The 25,021-nt window shown below is 41.3% G+C and overlaps 3 protein-coding genes and 1 long non-coding RNA gene across 5 annotated transcripts; 2 read left to right on the top strand and 2 right to left on the bottom strand.

The window, feature by feature from the left end:
- Positions 1–753: 753 nt before the first annotated feature.
- On the bottom strand, positions 754–3,736 carry LOC135500987 (protein O-mannosyl-transferase 1-like). Its single transcript, XM_064792705.1, has 5 exons — positions 3,718–3,736; positions 2,765–2,841; positions 1,842–1,967; positions 1,201–1,327; positions 754–932 (listed from the first exon to the last, which is right to left on the bottom strand). Exons 1-5 carry the CDS (start codon positions 3,734–3,736, stop codon positions 754–756), a joined length of 528 nt encoding a protein of 175 aa, XP_064648775.1.
- Positions 3,737–4,035: 299 nt separating this feature from the next.
- On the bottom strand, positions 4,036–5,816 carry LOC135501884 (uncharacterized). The gene is made up of 4 exons (XR_010449662.1): positions 5,587–5,816; positions 5,361–5,457; positions 4,691–4,783; positions 4,036–4,086 (listed from the first exon to the last, which is right to left on the bottom strand). It is a non-coding gene; the product is annotated as an uncharacterized LOC135501884 (long non-coding RNA).
- A 3-nt stretch (positions 5,817–5,819) lies between these two features.
- LOC135500986 (low-density lipoprotein receptor-related protein 8-like) lies at positions 5,820–6,465 on the top strand. Its single transcript, XM_064792704.1, has 2 exons — positions 5,820–5,830; positions 5,892–6,465. The coding sequence occupies exons 1-2, from the start codon at positions 5,820–5,822 to the stop codon at positions 6,463–6,465; spliced, it is 585 nt and encodes a 194-aa protein (XP_064648774.1).
- A 13,224-nt stretch (positions 6,466–19,689) lies between these two features.
- LOC135501315 (prolow-density lipoprotein receptor-related protein 1-like) lies at positions 19,690–24,396 on the top strand. Of its 2 annotated transcripts, none has more exons than XM_064793366.1 (3): positions 19,690–19,853; positions 21,715–21,863; positions 22,290–24,396. In XM_064793366.1, the coding sequence occupies exons 1-3, from the start codon at positions 19,787–19,789 to the stop codon at positions 23,865–23,867; spliced, it is 1,794 nt and encodes a 597-aa protein (XP_064649436.1). In that variant the 5' UTR covers positions 19,690–19,786; the 3' UTR covers positions 23,868–24,396. The 2 variants fall into 2 exon arrangements, with proteins under 2 accessions (XP_064649436.1, XP_064649435.1); XM_064793365.1 differs by having other exon boundaries at positions 19,690–19,857; positions 21,719–21,863.
- Positions 24,397–25,021: the final 625 nt, after the last annotated feature.

Below are 25,021 nucleotides of genomic sequence, written 5' to 3'. Positions count from 1 at the left end.
CATTTAAGGCTATTCCTATATTTTATTCCTACATTCAACCGTCGTTCTTTGCTCAAAATACTCGACAGCTCGCCACTTCGGGGGATCCCCCACTTCGGCAAAGAGATACCGCCGCCATGATGCATGAGGATATGACGTCAACATTACGGGGCGGAGCTTATGCTAATGTGCGTGTGATTGACAGAATCGTGCCGGAGATTTGAAAGCAAATCAGAAAATCGGCGCATAAAAACGCTTCGAAGTCATCAAAATTATCCGAATTTCGAAAAAATCTTTGCCAGGTGCACTAGATCGAGTTTAGTTTGATGGGACAGGGGTGACAGTTTTTCAGTTGAAATAGCAGTTTTGCTGGACTACCTCCATAATATAACCTGGGAAGAATGCAGAAGCCTAGTACCTTCTGCTAGTAATCTCAATATAGACCCCACATTTGTTGTATGTGGGGTCTATAAAGAAGGAAAAAAACCTCTGCAATGAATGCATGACCGCATTCGATAAATGCCTCCATGATTTTGGTAGTGATTGGTTTATACCCTCGTGACACACTTGTATCTTAATTCAGTACAGTACAAAGCACTCACGTTTGCTTTTTAAATGTGATACGCACATGTTCCTTATCCAAAGTTAGGTCAGCTCGGTTGGATGACAGGCGTTTCCTGCACGATATTATGGCTAGTTTTAGAAACTTATTCTCCAAAGTGATAGTGTCCCCAAGTAAGAGAAATTGGAAAATGATATAAATCGAACTATTACTCACGCTAAAACCGAATATATCTGCTCCACGAGAATGGCTACAAAAATCAGTTTGAACAGGACGGCCGGTAGGTAGTGGTAGAGGAAATACGTCGACTCCACAGCGAAGAAAGGCAGGTAATTAAGCAGATAACCTCCGATAAGGAGCTCGGCGACAAAGGTCATTTGTGCCAAGTAATCTGAATGAAAAATAATGGGTGAGAAGGATATGTATTAAGGATTTCACTTTCGTTCACATGCGCACGCACAATCGTTACAAGATTATTGTAAGAATTGTAGTTAAGATTTTAGAAAAATCGTATCATTTCACGAATTATTATGTACATGAAACCTGAATTAAATTTTAGTAAAGAATATCATAATAATCTTGTCTGGATTTTATGAGCTAGGAGTACAGTGTCTGCCAGAGCAGGACATTACATGACAACCATTCGGAGTGATCCTCACCTTCCCTGACGACTGTAAGAGAGCGCTTCCTCGCCAGGACGATCCCTGTAAAGATGAGGACGAAGAGCAAGAACCCGGGAAGGGCGGAATACCAACTGACGATGTTCCCTACGAGATGTATTTGAGCCTTAAGAGGAGAATAAAAAGGAAATTATTCCTTACTCGATTAATTTTGAAGAAAAAAAAGTAATAGGCGTGCTGGCTAGGTGATATTACGTGATGTCACCCAGCTAAATCGCATGACGTACCTCGGTTTCGTTTGGCTGAAACTTCTGTGCCATAAAACATCCTTTGTTTTGGCTCACAGGCATGGCTTCTAACATAACATAAATGTGCTCCAAAATGATCTACAACGTCATTCAACTCGTCTGTGGAAACTGTGTTTGAAGCTGGCGGAAAAGTAAAAACTGTCCCCACTGGAAAACCTGTCCAGCCCTACAGACTTCTGACGGAATATGGTATGGCTCAAGAGGCCATGATTGTCAATAGCCCAGAGAATAAATCGCGTTATAGTTTTGTTCATCGGATATTCTATCCCGATCATGCCTATGACATTTCAAATTTTGGAACTTCTGTACGTCTACAAATTTCTATATTTTTCTGAGGGGCCGGGACGAGCCAATTTCGGGTGGTATACGTACGCTGCTTTCCTTGCCGGTCTCTTTGAGCCAGTAGGCCACGTTCTTCTCATCGAACGGCCAGTCGGTAGGCGCGGATGCATATCTGTGATCGATACTCTCGTCAACACGCGACGACAACATCTTCATCTGAAGAAGATATAAACACGAAAACATTTGGAAGAATATGCACACTATTTTACTTATAACTGTGTAATACAAACGAAGGGCTAGAGGTATGAAAATATTGCCCTAGTGTATTGCTAGTTGTAATGTTTTCGTTTACTGAAAGTTTTTGTTTGTTTGCTGTACATATCGATACCTTTTTTTTCCCTGCTACTCCATTTAGTCATGATCTTTCAAGCTGTGTTTAGGATGGAATCACTAAGATATGGGGGGGGGGGGGGCAACCAAAGAGGTACACCAGGGAACTAACATGCCGATCCACCGACGTTGTGCGTATATCCATCTTTGACGGACGTCAGAAGGGCTGTTACTTTATCGGTAGTCTCCCTGCATTCCCCTCCTTTCCAACGCGTCCTCTGTCGCGACAACACTAACATTACACTCACTCGTGGTAGTCGCACGAGACACACTGAAAGCCATTATAATTGAAGACCAGGTGTTCATTCAGTAACGGTTCCAGTGATGCTGACCTGACCCAAATGCACAGTGCATGTTGTATAGAAGAAGGGTAACCTGATCCGGACTATCAATTCAGGCCGTCATTCAAATACTTTGTGTCGAGCAATTTGATTGGCCACCCGTTTATGATGGTGCGTCCGATAGATTACCTGGCGGCAGTTATCGGCGGTGAAAGGAGAAGACTTTAGGACTGATATTCACCGCCGATAAGTCGGCATGGGGAACTGCTATCGATTCATAATTTTTCAACTTTCGCAACTCTCATCGATTGCATTTTGTAGTAAGAAATACAACAACCTCACCTGAAGCTCCTTGAATTTATCCCAGAATGACAGGTATACGGGTTTCGTTGGGATAAGCGGTGATGCTCTTATGTCTTCTGAAATGAAAAAGGAACAAATCGTTCGAATAAACGAAGCATCAACTACAGACAATTTATTGGTGGCTCAGATCTTGAGCCAATTAAATTAAATGAGAGGATGCATAATTGATACAATGGTAAACATGATTAGATAGTGAGCTTCTGTTAGTAAAAACATACGCTGGATATTCAACTATTTATTATCCGACGAGTCAGCATTGGTATGTTTTTGACCTATCAAACGTTTTAAGCATGTGTAAAGATTTCAAATATCCTGGGACCGAATGTCCGAACAACAAAGGATTATATTATGCACTTTGATATCCAGGCTGACGACAGTCGTGGTCACTATAGAACAATAATCTATACACTTCATAATCCGTCAACATACAAAGGGCCAGAAACATACACCGGCAATGTACATGTACTAAGAAAAAACCGATAACAATATGATAATAATTATTCTTAGTGAAACACCTACCACCTTGTAAATTACAAAACTTAGGGAAAGAGCCTGGTAAGGTTCTTAGGGAATACCTTAATTAAGATTCGTGTACAGTCTTTGCAAGATTTCTGGAAGATTCCGAAGATCCTTCTAAGGTTCTCAGTTAAAAGATCATCTAATACATGTATCTTGACTAGAAATCTTACACAAGTCTTGTAAATTTTACGCATGTATACGTGCATAATACTAAATAAAGTCATATGATACGAATCCTGTCAGTATATGTAGTACTAAGATAATATTATAAGTATAAGATTTTAGGCCTGTGTGTTCAGTTGACGACTACACTGTATATCAAAGTCAACGACGATCATCAAATATAACAAATCACACATACTCCACGTCAAGCTTGCAACGTACGAGGAAACTGGAGGCGAAAGAATACTCACCTTCGTTTACATTGCTCATCATCAAATACTCAACGTCTGTTAGACTGGTCGAATTCAAGTGAGCACCTTCTGGTTGCTTCTTGAACCCCCCCCCCCCCCCCCGACTGATTTCTGTGGAGACCGGGGTAATAATAATATGATATCCCAAACGTGCTTTGAGCACGGAAACATGGAAAGGCGTTATATAAGAACTCAATAATATTATTATCATTATGTAGGAGGAAACCGGAGCTCACATTCTATAGTTTGTTCATCCTTGAGGTAAAGGTGCTCTTCCACATTCCAGATTGGCGACTCCTGGGTAATGCTCCTGTCAGCCACCACTTCCTGCTGCCCAAAACCCCATTCTGGTAAGATGATGCCTGTCACCTGAAACATTGATCAGTAAAATATGAAAAGTGCTGAATTTTTAGGTACGGAATTATATTCAGTCCTTATTTCCATTTGTAGTGGGGGTGTTATTCAAATAGGACAACACCATTATCGCAATGATTGGCCTGCATGGACCCGTAAAGTGATGCTTTCTTTTCTGTTCAGGCCGAACATGCATTTTCTTTCACCAAGGCGGAAAAGAAAATACGACTTTTTGTAGTTGTTGTATTTAATTTCAGACATATGTGCAAGTACATTCGTTGTGAGATGTTTGTAAGATATTTACTTGTGATCGTAACTGAGAAACAGGGCAAATTATGAAAGTACCTACAGATACACGACACAAAATTGACAAATTCCTTACGAAGATAGTAAGAAACATACTATAGTCTTACATGTATCTGGGTTTTCGACCTGGATATGTACAATTCCATACTACACCAGAATGCACGAGTATGTGGTCAGTATCAATTTGTAATGCATTTTTAAGAACTAGTTCAGCCCGAAGAGTCATACGATTTGTTATTAAATGAACAAAGTCGCATTCCACTTGATAGGCAATTTATTTCTGCGTGACGACCTCTCGAAGCTGCCCACTCACCCTGAGAGCTGACGTGGTATTGACGTGGATCAGGCGGACATGAGATCGTATCGACAGCCAGTATTCACCTTCGTCATACTTGTTCAGGATCTCCTGAAATAACAAAGAAGTGATAAATGTAAACAATGGCGAGATTATTACACTTGTTCAATGACTAACAAGAGGGAGATTATTTTACTTGTTCAGGGCCTCATGGAAAGGTAAACAGAGTGAGGAATGTGTATTATTGTTTATGACAGACACCAAAAAATATTAATTTTGATGAAGAAAGATATTTGGTAAAAACTATAGCCCATTTACATGTACAAGGGAGCATAATATGCGGAATATATAACGGTATTATTCACACGATTGTGCTTTGAACTGTTTACTATATTCCAATTTGATGGATCATCATATATTGAACTGAGATTTGTACTGCGGGTAACCATTATATGAAATGGAGCGAAGATTTCTTAGAGCGACTCGTTGTATTCAAAGGTCACTGTTCGCTCTGACCATGCATCGTTTCCGTTATCGAACAAAACAGGGAGGGGTTCGTTTTCCAGAGTTCCACTTGATGACAACCTCATTACCTTTAAATCCAAATATATTAATATGTCGGCAGCAAATTCAAATCACAATTTAATTGAGTAAGATATATATTTAAATGACTTGGAAAAAAACTTACCACTCTCCAAAGCGTGTTCGCCGACATGTTAATGTTGTGGTCTACATAACAAGAAACCTCCATGATGGCAGGGTTCATTGGTGCACCAACATCATGGCTGAAGAGAAGAACGAAAAGCCATGATAAAAGAGAAAATCCGCCAATATCCTTCTGATCGTTGAGATATGAAAGGGAAGGATAATCTTGAGAATGAAAGCAGCTAGGACACCGCTTATTAGTTGCATACCTGTTCAAGGGTCGCTTGGTAAGCCCGTGGTAGATCTGTACAATATCACCATCCTTTATCCGCTCAGGAGGGTCAGCCACTTTCGTGTCGTTGCTGCAACATGAGAACAGCAGTACAATATTCGTCGACGAAGTTGCTTTTCCTGATCAAATTCAGTGCGACTCAACACAATTCAGATGTCGTGATAAAAAGATGTGTCTCCCATCGAGTTGGAAATGTAACAGTATGGTAGAATGTTCGGACGGTAGCGACGGGGCTGACTGCGACGAGACTGGTCAGTGCAAATCGGCAGAATTCCTATGCAGCGAGGAGAAGAAATGTATCCGGAATTCTTGGAAGTGCGACGGAGAGAACGATTGTCTCGATGGCGTCGACGAAGTTGGTTGTTCTGACCAAGTTCAATGTAACTCAACACAATTCAGATGTGATAACAGTTGTCTTCCACTTCCTTTGAAATGTGACGGTGTTCAAGACTGTGCGGACTTTACTGACGAAGATGACTGCACCATAACCATTCAGTGCAAATCGACAGAATTTCTATGCGGGCAGGAGAAAAAATGTATCCCAATCTCGTGGAAGTGTGATCGAGAGGACGACTGTATCGATGGTTTAGACGAAGTAGGATGCGCTCTTGAAATTCAGCGTGACTCAACAGAATTCAGATGTGATAACCGCAGTTGTCTTCCACTTCGTTGGAGATGTGACGGTGATGAAGACTGTGCGGACGGTACTGACGAAGATGACTGCACCACGACCGTTCACGAGTGCGAATCGACAGAATTTCTTTGCAGACAGGAGAAAAAATGTATCCCGAACCCTTGGAAGTGTGATGGTGAGGAAGATTGCACCGATGAGGCAGACGAGCTCACATGTGATTGAACAACGACATGTACGTCCGAGCAGTTTGGTTGTGACAATGCTACAAGCTGTCTTCCGTCGAAATGGAGATGTGATGGTGATCTAGACTACAACGACAAATCTGATAAGTTTGGACGGACATGTACAGTCTAATTTAGATGGATATCAACACTTACTTGAAACGATTTTTCCCAAACTAGGGCACAAAATCCAATGCAGTTTTAGCATATTGTTAGAAATTTAGTTTTCTAATGATATGGCAGGATTGTGATTGCGCAGATTTCCTTTTCATTTGAAATCGGTCATTGAAAAAGCCTTACGAAAAACACTTTTTATTTCTGGTACATGTATTTGTAATACGATCTACATAAAAAGTATATAAAAGTGGCCATCACCAACACCAACCATGAGGCTTGACCACGAGGGGAGATAACGGACCGAGTGACTCTGATGGTTCAGAATGCGTATGGTCAGCAATGCAGGCAGTCAGGGTATTTATGAATGGGGCCATTCAACACAATTGATGGTTCATACAATAGCATGCAGGTTTTTTTTCAAGGACTGCCTGTTGCAACTGATTCCCAAACAAACCTAGCATGCAAATGATTCAACCGGATTTAAATTTTGGATGGGCAGAGAAAGGTAGAACGTGTTAACAATATGACGTTTTACTCGGTGCGTGTTAAAGCGAACCGGCTTAAACCCATCCCGGGTCGGTTCCGACAAGGTCAGTTAAGCTGGAGTGAAATCCCACTTAGACGGTGCGGGTTTGCTTAACCGGCTTCGATCCGGCAAATGTCTTTACGGTTTGCAGTTAAATTAGGTCACATGTAGGAATTGTGTGAGGCCGCATTGGATTCTGGGACCTGTAACCCAATATTCACTGTGGCAGAAGAACCACAACTAGTCTCTTCAGCTATACACCATCTCATATTCTATTTGTGTTTCCATGAGTCTAATCGGATTAACACAATTCCCAGCTATATAGGCCTACGTTAAATACCAAGTTTATTCCCTATATGCTTATCAACAACTTTAAAATTCTTCGAATATACCATATGCCCAATAGGACAGCGTATAATTTTTAAAATGACTAGTGACTGGCGAAATAAATGACTGGCGGAATATCCACACTCGTGACAGGTGGGGACAAGTACACAGGTACAGTTGTTTAAAGGCCATATATCAAGGTTTGAAAACATGCTTGATACTCATGAAATATGTTGAAAACAAGATCCCAGACATTGAAAACATTCTAATAATAAAGTCATTATTTAGTTATTTCAATTTTCAATTTTAAACTATTTGAATTTCCCACCACACACAACTTTAGATTAGTTCCACATGTGGCCGCTAGGGATTTTTTGATGACGTAGATCAGGTCAGTCAGAACAAAGCAAGATGGCTTCCGCACACAGTTCAGAGAGTGAGAGCAGTGAATTTGAGGATGTTTTGGTCGATACAGAAGGATATTTAAACGTTGAGCCGTACATGTTCGAGAGTGATCATTCGGATGAAAGTGATTAGAATTTGTGGTTAATCAATTTGCATGGCAGACCTGCCGATATAGCAAAGAAGACATTGATAGACGGTTGCAGATGCATAACATGTATGATTTTGAACAGACTAATGTTGCAGTATATTGTTTCGCCTCGTCAGTCTTGTATCGCCAGTTATGTCATGACGCTGAACTACTAAAAGTGACGGTATTATGCACAATCATCTTGACGTGACGATATAATGCCGTGCAACGTTAGATAGGCCTAGATGTCAGATGACAATAATCTGTCATTGACAGTGGCTGTCACTGACACTGACCTGTGTCGCTGTCACCTTGCTATGGCTGGAACACAAGAAGACACTATGCGGTATCACAGGCCCCAATAGGGCCTACACAACAACCGACCTCAGCAGCCTCGGGCATTAAATGCAATTGACATGGTTGGAACAGCTGTTTTTAACAAGTGGCATTAAATATTCAGTTGGATGCAGATATCCGGCTTCATGTGATAATCCGTATCGATAAAGTGATCACTGCAAAGTTTGGCCGAAGGCCCAGGCTTCCAACACTCCAAACGTTTGCACTTCCGAATCCACAGCTTCCTCCTCTCTCGTTCAACTGGCTTTGGAAATTCATGAAAATGGGTCCCATCCGTCATTCGATTGTTCTTTGTGCTATCCTTGACACAATTCGGAGCCACACAATACACCATAGTGAATGAAACACATTACTTCCAGGTGTGCATAATTAATTAAGGCCCTCCTGCTTTTATGATTGCATGACATGTACAGATGACCTGATCTACATCACAACTTTTGCTGAACCCGCCGCCTGGCTCTAACAAGCCAGTTGCTAGCCTGATTAGGTAATCAAGTTGTCAAACACATAATTGGCTATATCTTCAAAATGGATGGAGCTAATTGCATTTGGTTTTCTGTATTGTATAAAGTGTTAGGTACACTTTTGAAATCGTCTTACAGCAGAAAATGGCAAAAAACCTTGATATATGGCCTTTAAACATAAGCAGCGGCTTATTTGCCTGTCACAATATTTTATCGAAGCGTTCTGGTGCTTCATGCACGCCACATTATTTTTCAGTCAATTACCAAATTTAAAATGGCTATTTGTGATAGAGTTACATTAGTTGGCGAACTGTCTTGTTCCAAAAAGGAACACAGTACATTATTTTACCTTTTAATTCTTTCGGTAGCTAGGAATCATTCCCGAGATACACGAACTAAACGGCTAATCCAAAAGTTCATCAGGTCATCACAAGTACTCCCAGAAAGGCTTCGAAATGGGGGGGGGGGGTCCTTACGGGAAAATCATCAAGGGCAAAGAAACGTAGTCTATAACATAGGTATTTCCCGTTTTAACTACATCCAATATTCCGATATTCAAAATGTCCCATGAAGTACAGTTTGTATGACAAAAACTTCGCATAAACGTGATAAATGCGCCTTTGGTGTCTTATAAAAGTCATTGTCGCCGAAATGTGCAATTTGCATCACAATTGCAATGGGTGTCTCATTTAACTTATTTGACTTGCATCTGACGCATGTATCATGATTATATTGTTATGCGTTTGAATTGCGATCAATTTGAGTTGAGGCGGCCGCTCCCAGTCGATTGAAAGGTATGATTACGACCAGGAGTTTCACTACGTTTACAGACCCCTCAGAACCAAATTCGAACAATTGAAGTCCTCCCAAGACTGTGCCTATTGTTTCGTGAGCCTAATCCCTGAGCAGATAGTCGAGCATGACAATGGGGTATCAGCTCTCGGACAATGGGCGGGTTAGATCAAACGATAGACAGCGTGCGATATGACCAACATTGGTCAAACTAAATACTGTTGTAAACTCGTTATATTTTAGTCAACCATAAATTTGTAAAAAAGCAATTTAGTAGAAAAATACACTTGTAGGTGAACTGTCTAGTTTCCAAAAGAGCAACAAAATTGTGTACCCTTTCATTGTTTCGTAACTAGACGATCACGCAACTGATTTCCTTATCTGATGATTTAAGGAATTGATACCGAACTGGAGGTATTGATTGTCTCACCCAAACCGCGAGGTTGGAGCTAAAATGTAGACCAAAACTGAGGCGTAGCTGAGGTTTTGGCCACTAGTTTAGCTCCACCCTCGCGGTTTGGGTCAGACAATCAATACCGACAGTGCCCTTCACCATGTGCATGATGACCTTTTGTCTCGAATGATGATATATTTTCTCTCACTCTAAACACATTGGTCAAGGTGACCAATTCAATTGGTAGGGCGATCAACCCAAAGTTTCACTGTCAAGTTGGCCAAGGCAATAGGTAAATCAAGCAAAGTGGTCAGTTGACCAACCTGGTAAGCCAAGTATATCGGTCCAATTGTTCAGTTGGCCAACCTGGTAAGCCAAGTGTATCCAGCTAATTGGTCCGGTAAGTCGAGTACATCAAGACAATTGGTCAGTTGGATAAATGTTTGGTCAGCTGGCCAATAACCTAGTCCAAAATAACATCGGTCCTGAACCAGTGCAAGTTGGTCAATTCGACCAACTGACGTTTACAGTGTATTCGGCGAGGTCCGAAATCTTTTAACTGCGAGATGAGGGGCAAAATAACGTTTAAGTCGAGCCAACTAAGATGGAAAAGCGACAGTGACAGTACAGTGACAGTTCTTTTAACATGAACAAGGCTTATTTGACCTGCATGTCAATGCCAAACTTTTTTTCCCAGATATCCATCCAAGTAAAATCAATAACGAAGTATACAGTTTCCACTCTCAATTGTCTGCCCGAGAGTACTTCCTATCGATCGCTAAGCGTTCTGGTGCTTCATACATCAACAGCAGCTGCTATTTTTAGCAGTGGTAATGACAGCTAGATGCTGCGTCTTGGGAAGGGAATTACACGAAATACGGGGTAGAAAACGTGCGTATACGCGGTCTTTGTCAAGTCTTCATCGTACAAATTATCGTGAAAACCTTTGAGCTAGACCAATGAAGGACCAAATTACAACCATGACCATTTCAGGGTTTCGGAGTCAGAAGTTTTTGGTTTGTCTTTGCCTTAATTTCACTCTTCCACCAAGTTTCTGGCTTAGCGGGTAAGTTGATCCCCAAGTCCACGCCGGTGAACGCATGAAGGGTCAATGTTCATCAGAATGGTCTACAGAAACTCTTAGACAAGCCAAATTGCGCATGGGCTTATTGATTTGTAAATCGCAAAGACAAAATAACGCAAAAGGCGTGATTGCTGATGACAACTAAGCCGTTTTTATTCACAAGCGATGTATTGCAGCAGGCGATTTTGTACATCAAAATCGACAATCCTTGTCGTACAAGCATTTTTTCAGTATAGGAAGATAACTCGGATTATCTTCTCCTTTTGGTCTACAGCACCTCGTGTCATCCCTGCAATAAACATTTCTAGGAAATCCGCATTCAACACCTTCCCTCCCATTGCTGAAAGAAGAGAGATAGGTTTTGATTAGTGTCTTCTTGGGGCGAGGTCTTGCAAAGTTTACTAGGAGATTGAGTGGCATCGAATTGCATCATACATGGTCAAGTAAAATTTCCAAACATAGGTAGGCTCATGGCGATGGATTATGGTATTACTTTTTGTTTACTCAGAATCGCAGTAAAAGTTAGCGGTAGATAACAATACAGAACATTTTGTGGATGAAATTGGCATGGGGTTGATTTGGGTTGGAAATGTATTGTTTAGTAATACCGCTAGATTTACTTCCGCCTGCTGCTGAAAAAGTCAATTACTGAATTGCTGAGAATGATGAAAGAAGGCAAATAGCGATGTTTTATGTTTACAGAGTTGCCTTCAACATGCAGAACGGTATATATTAGATGGCCAAGGTCAGTCCGAAACGATCAGGCTCATTTAGGAAAATAGCAGAGAGTTCGCCAGTACAAAACAGAGGACAGAGGCTTTTAGCTAAAGCCGTGAATCAAATAGCCTCCAAGAATCGAGCCATCCATCAGGAATGGCCAATGCAGGTATATCATAGTAGTGACGTTTGCCGAACGAGCATAGATCTGCTCGAATGGTCAAGAGGATATCTTGTCTGCGATTTGCCCGGGGTGTTATGGTTATATAATGATAAATGTATATGTTTGAGGCTGGGGAATTCGTTCATTACGCCTTACTCCACCTATGGCCTGTGATGTGAATTATTAACATAAGTGTTTTCAGATAAAATCAAATCATCGACAGTATGCCCGTGGTGTTTAGATAATAAATTTCGACTCCAAGAAAAAATCCCATCAATTTGCCTCTTGGTTCCGTGGTAAGTGGCATATGTATTTATGAAATCGGTCTCAACCTCACATAAAAAATAAGTCATACGTCTATGATAAATCCTGTCAGAAAGATAGATTAATTATATGATTTTTGAAGGATATTTGTGGTTTCTTCGGGCACCATATTGTCATTGTTTACTTACATGTACGACCGCTTGGAGCGATACAACTCTGAAAGAGACATGTCATTAATTTGTCAAAATAGTTTTATTGAGATTTAAGTTGGCGAAGTCTTAATAAACCTCATTGAGATAACTTTAGAGCGCCCTTATGTGGTCCTGCAGCATTCCGTCCCATAGTACCACTTCAAAGTGCCACTCCTAGCACAATCTTAATTAATGTACGATCCTTAGGGAACGCACGTTACCGAGTAGCAGCCTCACCGGCAATCCAAATACCGATGCGTATAAAAAGGAAAAGTGGGCCAGAAGAATATTGACAAAAGCACTGGATAAATATTGAGTGATGCATCATAGCACGCTCGTATTTTCATCTAGAAGAAGGTATGTCCCCTCACATCACATGCCAGCGTCGCGGGCCATTCCGTTTATTGGCCCTTGCCGCTTTAGGTCTATCGAGCCCTACGGTAATTTTCTGTGGGGGTCGATGTTATATTGACTTGCCCTGATAACTGTTTGATACATCGGTAGAACAATCGGAATTTAGGCCTCTGTGCGACGGACAATAACTGAAAACGTAACTTGGTCAAAAATTGGTAAGTTGACCAAATTAATGTTGATTGAAGTTTGTCAACTGCTAAGTGACCAAACTCTTTGGCCACTTGACAAACCTTAAAGTCAACTTGCCAGTAGGATTTGTCTGTTAACTGAATTTTGCCAGTTGATTACGATGATTTTGTAGGTTCATATTGACTAACCCACTTGGACATTTCTGCCATGGCTCGACAAACCTGATTAGTCAACATCGACCAACCAGCTTGGTACGTTTTGGTTCGACCAACTTGAGGCTAGGAGAGTTTGCATGAATAGTCAAGTTGGCCAAGGCGATAGGTTAATCAACAAGCCAACTGGTCAATTGATTAAGCCAATTTGTCAGCTGACCAATTGGTAAATCAAGTATATCAAGCCAGTTGGTCAGTTGATAACTGTTTGGCCAATAACCTAGTCAAAAAATGACATCGGCCCTGGACCAGGGTAAGTCGGTCAAATCGACCAACTGACGTTTACAGTGAGAGACCGTGTATTCGGCGAGGCCTGAGTTCTTTTAACCGCGAGATAAGGGGTAAAATAACGTGGTAATGTGGGAAAACCCTGGATCATATAAATGTTTGTTAAACTGAAAATCACTCGCTTACCTTTTGCCGTTGTCATTTCAACAGCTACGAGACCAATGAGCAACAGCATGATGATGACTTTCTTCATTTTAATACGCTGGAACGGAGATTTATTAGCGACATGATCAATGAATCACACAATTCATCAAGACGTAACCATGTTGAAAGTTTTAGAAATAACATCTAACAATTTAAGTCTTGCAATTTTCATGCAGCAAGTGCTGTGAATACAAAGAGTGAAACAAAAGTCGCTAAAATTGATTTCGACTTCATGCATTTGCTCAGCAACCACCTGAATACCGTGCATGCAGTGACCTGAAAACGTATACCCAAAACCTCAGATAGAATAGCATTGATAATAGATTCATTCACCACATAACGTACCCTCTAGGTCTACAACAAAATAAATGATAGTTATGTCAATGAAAGATACAATGGGTCGTTTTCGAAGCAGAGCTTGTGAACTTACCTTACAGAGGAATGTGGCAGCCAAAGAGGAATCTGACAGTCGACTGATGCAATGTCCTAAGTTAGGTGTATTATATACAGAAAAAATCTGAAGTGACCCGACCGCGAATCTCGTCCAAACGTCTCATCTGTCTTGGTAGTAAATATTGTATCTAGATAACGGCGGTAAACCTGTTCAAGGTTTAAGGTTATATGTACAGTCCGACCAGAAAGTAAATGTCCACAGGTTTTTTAAGGTATCACAGAGATAGAACAAGATAATTGAATGAAGTTTTTCAGGAGGCAATTGTATATCAAGTTGTTCATGTATCTGTTGTATTTTGGCCCAGCTAATCTTGTCTCTTCATTATGTAACACTATCAGGCATTTTAAAAAATGTTCAAATACTATAGTTTTTTCTTTTCTTTTGGTTCTATATCTATATATCGGTTAACTATGATCCAACAAAGGTTTTTTCGCTTTCATTAGGAATTTCCTGCTAAATTCTTCATTTTGAAGATTAATTTTAGTTCGCTGCAGGTGATTGTTTATGTCAGACAGCTGGTGACCTTTGATAACTCCCCTTGTGGTCATCTTGACCCTCAAACCTTGGATCCACTCCGCCGACCCGGACTCCATTACACCAACCATGAGGCTTGACCATGAGGGGAGATAACGGACCGAGTGACTCTGATGGTTCAGAATGCTTATGGTCAGCAATGCAGGCAGTCAGTGTCTTTATGAATGGGGCCATTCAACGGAATTGATGGTTCATACAATAGCATGCAGAGGGTTCTTCAAGGGCTGTCTGTTGCAACTGATTCCCAAACAAATCTAACATGCAAATGATTCAACCGGATTTAAATTTTAGATGGGCAGAGAAAGGTAGAACGTGTTAACAATAGGACTTTTTACTCGGTGCGCGTTAGAGCGAACCGGCTTAAACCCATCCCGGGTCGGTTCCGACAAGGTCAGTTAAGCTGGGGTGAAATCCAACTCAGACGGTGCGGGATTGCTGAACCGGCTTCGATCCGGCAAATGTCTTTACGGTTTGCAGTTAAATTAGGTCACATGTGGGAATTGTTTGATGAGGCCCCATTGGATTCTGGGACCTGTAACCCAATATTCACTGTGGCAGAAGAACCACAACTAGTCTCTTCAGCGATACCACCATCTCATATTCTATTTGTGTTTCCAAGTCTAATCGGATTAATATACTGTCTTCTCCCACTTAACCGAGCGCCAGGAAAATGGCTCGAAAATGACTAAGTCCAGAAACATGGCAGTCTGTAGTTTTTACCGGTGGGCTGCAAACATTCAATATGACAGCCAATTATATTGATCAATGGTTATAGGAAGACAACCTTGTAAATGTTGTCAATTCAATAACGCTTGGTCGCGGTCAGGGCCAGTAATCCCTGCAGTCAGGGTGATGATTATTGAAGTTACGTAAGTCCATGTAAATGGTTGACCAATCCAGAGTCTTTCAAATGAATTTATTTTATCTGGTCGATTATGGAATCGTTTTCTTGTGGGGGAAATCCAATAAAGGGCACTTTCGTGTCAAATGTCATAATTGTTGTCTGCCATCTTGCTTTGACCACGTTCTTCTTGTAAGATGCACGCAGTGCGATGGATTTTGTGGGTAGGCCTAGCAGGCACCCTGATGATCTTAACGTATGGAATGGAGCATGGAGATGATGTTGACAGCCCTGACCCTGATACCACTACTGATGATGAAGATGATGATGATGATGATGATGATGATGATGATGATGTAGATGATGCTAACCGGGCTGTACCTGGTGCACGTAGGCACCAGAAAAGCTACAGTCTCAATCAGAAGATTGACCTTATCGAGACATACCAATTGAAGCATGCTATAGGATTACGTCATGCTGAAACTGCGACATTCTTTGCTAGACACCACCGCATAGCACCGCAGACATTTAGACGTTGGATAAGCACACATGATGACTTGTTTGCCCTCCTTTATTCCTAGGACTAACATTTCGTTCATTCCTGTGGTTATCGGCAATCAATATTTCCAAAGATGTTAAACGTGTTAGCTTTTTTATTTCAGCATACTGGCCCGAAATGGAAAACAATTTGAACACCTGGTTCCTTGAGCGCCGAAGACTTGGTTTCCCTGTTTCCGGTGAGGATATTAAAGGGCAAGCTGGAAGAGAATTTCGGCAATGGTGGGCAGAGCTTCCGAACGAAACGAAGGCCGAAAGACAAGAACAGAGACCCCTGCGATTACGTGTCCATGCATCTGCACATTGGCTTAGCAACTTTATGGAAAGGTGAGTTTTATTCCGCTGTTGCATGGATCGGCCTTAATGGATTGTATGCCGTGAATTTCAACAATATGCAAATTCCATTTCAGGAAACAAATCAGCTATCAAAGGAAGACCAACGATTCAAGGGGGTTACCTGACAACGCCCAGGCTTTAGTTGCCGACTACCGGGGAGATTTTGCCGACCTCATCAGAGACGCTGATTTTGATGTCATCATGAACATGAATGAGACGTTCGTGTTGTTTGATATGGTGCCAAGATCAACAATGGAAGCGACTGGGTCTCAGAATGTTGACATTAGACCATCCCAAGGCAACCCGAAACTTGGATGCATGGTGACTCTAGTAGTTACGACAGACGGACGAAAAGGACGATCCGAGGTCAACTTCAGAGGCTTGGCACCAGATGGTGACGTCATTCGGCAGCTTCAGGTGGATGCTCCAGACAATGTGCGAGTGAGTATTGGCATAGAATACAAATCCGTGCTTTTAGTACAGGACATGTACCTGACGTCATCAGTGTTGTCATTGACGGTCATTCTAGTTAATGGTAGTATTTTTTTTAGGAAAATCAGAACTTCTATGACTAAAATTATTATAGGTTTGTCATGGATGGAACCAAAACATTGTGCAAGTCTGACTGTTCAGAAAAGTCATGTAAATGTTCATACTTGTTGTTTATTTTTCCAGGTAACTGGTAGTCCACAGGGTTGGGCCCGACACCAATCGCTAATCGAGTGGTTGCAGGCCCTGATTGTGCCATTTGTAGCAGGGGCCACGTTCCTGTTACTTTTAGACAGGTATCCGGTGCATCGAAATCACCAATTTCGTGATGCAATCACCGCAGAGAATGGGACAGACACTTTCATCCCAGGACGGTGTACTTCGCTGCTGCAGCCCTTGGACTTGACCGTAAACAGGAGCTTCAAGTGTCACCTGAGGACCATTTGGAAAGTGTGGAAAATCGGCCACACCGATGATCAAGAACATTGTGAGCGGATCACCAGGCGGGATGTGGTCAGGATGATCAGCCTCGGCTGGGAAAGGGTCACACAACAGACGATTATGAACGGTTGGAGAGCCAGTGGCCTAGTTCCTGAGGACAATGACGAACTCGGGGAGGGGATAGAGATGGTAAATGATGAGCTTGAGCATTTTGTTGAGGGGATTGAGTTTTCGGAAGGAGAAGAGGATGATGATGTTTTTGATGATGACGTGTAAATCCTGTTTGGATAATAAAAATTGATTGGTAAATTGATAAGTAAATCTGTTCTTTAATTTATTGGTTGATAGCAAGACTTCTTTATTGGGACATTCTGCAGACCCATGAAGCTGGCTTTATCATAGACCCTAGATTAGAAATTTCTGGTCAACGAACACTATAGGCATAAAATGAGGACGCTAGTTGTATTGTATTCATTCATTCAGTACAGGACTACCCCATGTCAATGTTCATGTCTTTTATCCACTTACGTGGAAGGCATTGGCATTGACCACGAAAAGGGAGTCAATTATCAGCTGTGGCTGTTCTTTCTAATGTTCGCCTGCCACCAGTGAAATCGGCCTATTCATTTGGACTTAGTCATTTTACGATTCAGCCGCGCTCGGTTAAGTGGGAGAAGACAGTAATTGCCAGTTATATAGGCTTACGTTAAATACCAAGTTTATTCCCTATATGCTTATCAACAACTTTAAAATTCTTCGAATATACCATATGCCCAATAGGCCAGCGTATAATTTTTAAAATGACTAGTGACTGGCGAAATAAATGACTGGAGGAATATCCACAGTCATGACAGGTGGGGACAAGTACACAGGTACAATTGTTTAAACATAAGCAGCGGCTTATTTGCCTGTCACAATATTTTATCGAAGCGTGCGGGTGCTTCATGCACGCCACATCAACGAGGTGAGCCTATGCGATGACGTGGCGTCCGTCGTCGTCGTTGTCGTCCACCTGCGGCGTGTGTTAGCGCGGCACGTTTCGTAACCACTTGAGGTCTGGACTTAAAACTTCAACCTCTAAATCCGGGGTCTTATTGATTAGCACTCAAAATGGCTGCACCACTAGACCCTGGATACTCGTGTACGTCATATCCAATCATACCAGAATCTGGCGGTGACCTATGTATGACCCGGGCACTACGTGTCAGCACTGTTTCAAGTAGCCTCGCTAACCTCTGCAATTTTTGTACAGTATTTAAGTTGGGCACTTACTGACAGAATTTAGTTCGGCGATTGAGAACACATGGCTACTTTAGTTTCATAAACCGAAGAGGTTGAGGTACTGTGGCAGGCTGTATGATTCAGGGACGCGTTATTTGAAGAAGAAAACAACATCACAGACTTTGACAATTTACCGTATCTGGGTGAACCGTTAACCATTCCGAGGACTTATTAAGCAGCGTTGGAACATGGCACGCTCCTTGTTCTCACAGTCGGCTTTCGATTGTTTACTGTTTTCCTACGTGTGTCAGTATTTACAGATCTCACAGATTTTCTCTCATTTTCATAAGCAGGTATTCTTACAGCAAATCATTAAAAAAACCCACTAAAAATCATGATATGAGAGAAATTCCAATCCAGCTATGAATGGACAATGACCAGAGCAACACAGTTATGAAATAAAAAGACTTTCGAAGTGTCTGATTGATTTCATTAGATGGCATCAGTTGATTTTCACCGGTCTCAGAATTCTCCTGAGAAAATAAGCGACCAACTCTAGAGGACTATTTCTATAATATTTTACGATGAGCATTCATTGTCAAAAACGTTGTTTTCATACAAACGAACTGAACACGCTGAAGATACACAGGTTATCCTTGCCTATAACGTCTTCTATTCCTTCTTGTACAACTGAATATGTATCATACATTCAATTAGGCCCACAAAGGGGTATCACCAGGAGTGGGTGTGAATACTCAAGAAATATTTGTAGTAAACTCAGCCCTCTTGGCCTAGGCCTACAATAGCAGGCAGGCCAAATTTCATGGTTGACGCCAAGAGTCGTTTGTGCACCGCCCCCAAGTAATGATCATCAAAACATTTGTAACCGAATGAATGATTTCCCCGCCCACAGACCGTGGCAGTCTGGCGTAAAAACATTTGACAAATATCGTTGGGTTTCCATAACCATTTGACATGACATAGTCAGGCCTACACATAATCATTATATACCCCATCGGGCCTCATTGCAATGTCACCCAAAGACGTTATAGGCAAGGATAACCTGTATGACAAACTGAACGCGCTGAAGAGTTGTGTCTATCAGCAATCTAACTACTATAATATGTCGCTGAAATGATGAAAATTAGATGTAATTGTCCGACCTGTTCCAAATGGCGCGGCCTGTATTTAGGCTTCGAAAAACACTCAACAAGACAGAAAGCGGTTCAGCGAGTGACCACACCGACAACTGAAGTTTAAAAGTGTACCGCATCGTGACGGGCGGTTTTAATTTCCACACACTTAGAAGGAGAATTCAGCTTAGTGCTGGAACATGGCACGTTTTTATGTTCTCGCCATCGGCTTCGGATTCGTTTTGTTACTGTTTTCCTACGCAGACTGTGAGTATAAATCAAGTCTTATGCTGATTTTGCTGATTTTGCTGATTTCGTTCTCAATTTCTTTGCTTTTTCAAGTAAATTATTAAAATGTATACCAAACTGTGAAAGAATGTAGGAGTAGCATATTATAAGTGATATCGTTTTACAGCCAGAGAGTCCGATCTTATTCACAGATCGTACGAATCGAATTTTTGGGGGCCTATTCCAGTTCAGAAAGCTCAAAACTGCAGATCGAGAGCTTGCAAGCCGGAAAAAATCGGTGTTCAACTGTTTAATAGGGAAGGATTAGTTTCGACGGTATGGCCTTAATTAGGACCTACCTATAGATACTCTGGGAAGAAAAGAAAAGACTGTCCAACTAAAATAGTCAATATTCATACATGAAATCTCAAAGGATTTCTGACAGGCAGAGTGCAATGATTCCAATGATTATTTTACGTAGATTTTCCACACCACAAAGCATATTTATCCATAAAATATAGCTGTTTTTTTAGTATTTTCTTCACTTTTGACCCATTATTGAAGAGGGTTTTGTATTTTCATGCAATGTAAAATTGTATGCTGTTTAAGATCTACAAATCACTTGCATTCGATGCCTATATACAACGATTTTCATAACGAATTTAAATGTAGGACACATTTGCATTTGTACACTCGGTCCAACAAATGATCAGTAACAACTCAACCCCTAAATAATTACCTGCTCCATTGACGTCATTTCTCAATTTATCGAACGTTTATGGAAGAGGCAATTTACCCCGAATTGTTGATGACCAAAAAACTTTTAATGCATTCATTCAAGACTAAAAACGGCTGTTTGGGGTAATGAGTGCATTATTTAAGGTATTTATGCCTAGGTGCTGATTTATGCTTGGAAATGGCCGGGTCGACTGCATGCTTGGCTGTACGAAGGTCGCCAACATATAGTGGATGATATTTTCCAGAGAAATCGATTGGCCGCAACATTTTACAAAACCGTAAGCGGTATCCAGATCCCGCTGTTTCTTTACCGATTTCTCCGTAAACAAAGTAATACAAAATATTTATTTCAGCGCTGCCTTGTATCAGATGTCAAGTAAAATTTACCGGCCACGACATTTACAATGAGATAACTTTATTTGTAAATCATTGGCACGATTTCGGCTTCAGAAAAATAATGCAGATTTTCCAACGCGTTGGAATGTTGCCGTTCGAAGAGCCAACCAGATTGCCGAGGTTGGATAATGGTACAATCTTCATGACAGATCTAGATATTGAAATTTTATACAAGTGCGCGTCACGCTGCCCAAGTGTGCGTCACGCTGCCCAAGTGTCCTGTACAAGTTCTTGACGCGGTTTCGAACAATTTATACGGAGGCTATGGTAGTGCGTACTGTTTTAAAAACATAGTTGAAACTTATTAAACTAGCTCAAGTCAGTTTTGACGTTCTTTTGTATAAAAGGGAATAAGGAAATTTCATTTTCAAATATTTCAATAAATGTTTTTCCCTTTTGTTTTGATAATTCTTGAAAAAAAATTCTCTAAGTTAGTTTTTCTTTTAATTTAAGGATGTCTACTTCTACAACAGTCCTTAAGAATTGTAACTTTGTGATTTGACAGAAAATTTCTCTGACATGAGTACAACAAGAATGATAATGGAAAAATTATCAGAATTCGACAGCTTGGCAGACAGTGATATTTCCCCAATTAGCAAAAGTGCCCTATCAGTGCGCTCATTTTTCAAATTATCAGCCACCAAAAAATTATACCATTCAGCAGAAAACATATCCTGGATCTATCAAATAGCTGGTAGATGAAGATGATTAAGTTTTGAAAGAAATGGTTATAAGTAGATTTATTTTAATATTCTGTTCCAAATAGGTAGGTCGACTGAAGCAAAGCTCGAGCTGTGTGAACAGCCAGACCATATCCCGTGTAAGAATGGAACCGGGTGTTTCAACAAGAAATACAAGTGCGATGACACTGAGGATTGCGCAGATGGATCTGACGAGAGACAGTGCCCTGGTCAGGTAAGAAACAAGTGCAGGCTAAAATATAAAAAAAACAACAAATCATGATTGTTAGAAATCATCGCGGCGTATGCAAAATATCAACATTGCATTAGCCCTTGAATATTGATTAGTAGATTATAGCTGCACTGCCCTTCATTACTGTAATAACAAAGAGTGTTCAAACGACCCAGAAACAACACCTGTGAGCAGATCAGGTTGAATATTATGGCTACTGAATTGAACCAGTTTATGTTTGGCTAGCCGGAGGTGGAATGCGTTAAAGTGATTTCTAGTACTATGTATATGACGTTTAAAAGAAGCAAACATTATTCTATAAGAGCATTTTGTACTTGAAAATTTACACAGAAGAGGAAAATTTCGAAATCAAAAATATTAAAAAATACCACTGTTAATTCACTTTATCTTTAATTCTTCTCACTAAAGGTAAAATGTCACTCGGGGCAATTCCTGTGTACAGATGGAAGGAAGTGTATTCCCTTTAGCTGGAGATGTGACGGTGAGAAAGATTGTGCAGATGATTCGGATGAAGTCTTGTGTAACGCAAAAATTCTCTGTAACTCAGATGAATTTCGTTGCGACAACAAAAGTGGATGTTTTCCACTTCTTTGGAAATGCGATGGAGAGCGACAGTGTTCCGATAAATCGGATGAGGATGGGTGTTCTCCGTGTAAATCTAACGAATTCTTTTGTAGAGAGACCAAATCGTGTATAGCAGGGAGTTGGCAATGTGACGGGGAGAGAGATTGTCTCGATGGTTTAGACGAAGTGGGATGCCCTGATGTTATCCAGTGTGACTCAACACAATTCAGATGTGATAACATTAGTTGTAGTCCACTTAGTTGGAGATGTGACGGTGATCGAGACTGTATCGATGGAACTGACGAAGCTGGCTGCGACAATCCTGCCCAATGCAGGTCGACTGAGTTCCTATGCGGCGAGGAAAAGAAATGTATCCCAAGCTCTTGGAAGTGCGATGGTGAGGACGATTGTCAAGGTGGCGTCGACGAAATTGCTTGTTCTGATCAAATTCAGTGCGACTCAACACAATTCAGATGTCGTGATAAAAAGATGTGTCTCCCATCGAGTTGGAAATGTGACGGTATGGTAGAATGTTCGGACGGTAGCGACGAGGCTGACTGCGACGAGACTGGTCAGTGCAAATCGACAGAATTCCTATGCAGCAAGGAGAAGAAATGTATCCGGAACTCTTGGAAGTGCGATGGAGAGAACGATTGTCTCGATGGCGTCGACGAAGTTGGTTGTTCTGATCAAATTCAGTGCGACTCAACAAAATTCAGATGTGATAATCGCAGTTGTCTTCCACTTCGTTGGAAATGTGACGGTGATCAAGACTGTGCGGACGGTACTGACGAAGATGACTGCACCACGACCGTTCAGTGCAAATCGACAGAGTTTCTATGCGGGCAGGAGAACAAATGTATCCGGAACTCTTGGAAGTGCGATGGAGAGAACGATTGTCTCGATGGTGCCGACGAAGTTGGTTGTCCTGATCGAATTCAGTGTAACTCAACAGAATTCAGATGTGATAACCGCAGTTGTCTTCCACTTCCTTTGAAATGTGACGGTATTCAAGACTGTGCGGACGGTGCTGACGAAGATGACTGCACCCCGACCGTTCAGTGCAAATCGACAGAATTTCTATGCGGGCAGGAGAAAAAATGTATCCCAATCTCGTGGAAGTGTGATCGAGAGGACGACTGTTTCGATGGTTTAGACGAAGTAGGATGCGCTCTTGAAATTCAGTGTAACTCAACAGAATTCAGATGTGATAACCGCAGTTGTCTTCCACTTCGTTGGAAATGTGACGGTGATGAAGATTGTGCGGACGGTACTGACGAAGATGACTGCACCACGACCGTTCACGAGTGCGCATCGACAGAATTTCTATGCAGACAGGAGAAAAAATGTATCCCGAACCCTTGGAAGTGTGATGGTGAGGAAGATTGCACCGATGGAGCAGACGAGCTCACATGTGATTGAACAACGACCGCTACGTCCGAGCAGTTTGGTTGTGACAATGCTACAAGCTGTCTTCCGTCGAAATGGAGATGTGATGGTGATCTAGACTACAACGACAAATCTGATGAGTTTGGACGGACATGTACAGTCTAGCTTAAATGGATGTCAACACTTACGTCAAACGATTTTTCCCAAACTAGGGCACAAAATCCAATGCAGTTTTAGCATATTGTTAGAAATTTAGTTTTCTAATGATATACTATGGCAGGATTGTGATTGCGCAGATTTCCTTTTCTTTTGAAATCGGTCATTGAAAAAGCCTTACGAAAAACACTTTTTAATTTCTGGTATTTCTAATACGATCTACATTTCCAAAAAGTATATCGGTAAAAGTGGTCGTCTAATGGTATTGTTTAACTAGAACAATGTTATCCTAAATATAAATGCAGTTCTATCTCCTCTAATATATTTATGATGGACAAAGTTCTGTGTACTCCTAACAGCTGTGTTATTCTTAAATATTTCAGGTTTTATAGGTGGTACAATTAAATGAAATGGCCAGGGCCATTGTGCTCACCTCATGTGGAGGAAAGATGGATAAAGAGCATGGTATTGTGTCATGTAGTGTCAGGTTTGATGTAGGTCCAAGCAATTACAATTTCCCCAAAATGGCCAATTTACAGTACATTCGACCTCTGTGACCTTGAAAAGTAGATCAAATCAAAGAAGACCCGGGTGACACATTGAATGGTTGTTAGAATTTGATGTACCTATGATATAAAATTGGTGCCAATCGGGCAAGTAATACTAGGAATAATGGCATTTTGAAGAATTTAGGATTTGGCCCCCTCCCTGGAGGCCAAACAGCAAATCAGACCGCACCAAATTTCGGTACCTGAGACCACCTGACCAAGGGGTACATGTGTACTTAATTTGTGATCAATAGTCATTGCAGTTAAGAAACGTGCCATAGTTACGGCCTGACGGCCAATTTACGCCATTTGACCTCTGTGACCTTGACAAGAAGGTCAAATTAAAAACCTGTGTGACATATACTGTATGGTGGTTAGATGTACCCATGATATCAAATTGGTGGCAATCGGGCAAGAAGTTAAGGAATAATCACATTTTTAAGGTTTTTGGATTTTGCCCCCTGGTGGTCAAATGGTGAATCA

The sequence above is a fragment of the Lineus longissimus genome, chromosome 17, assembly GCF_910592395.1.
Source record: "Lineus longissimus chromosome 17, tnLinLong1.2, whole genome shotgun sequence".
Lineage (NCBI taxonomy): Eukaryota > Metazoa > Nemertea > Pilidiophora > Heteronemertea > Lineidae > Lineus > Lineus longissimus.
Note: the sequence above shows the minus strand (reverse complement) of the source record. Positions and strands in the feature narration are given on the sequence as shown.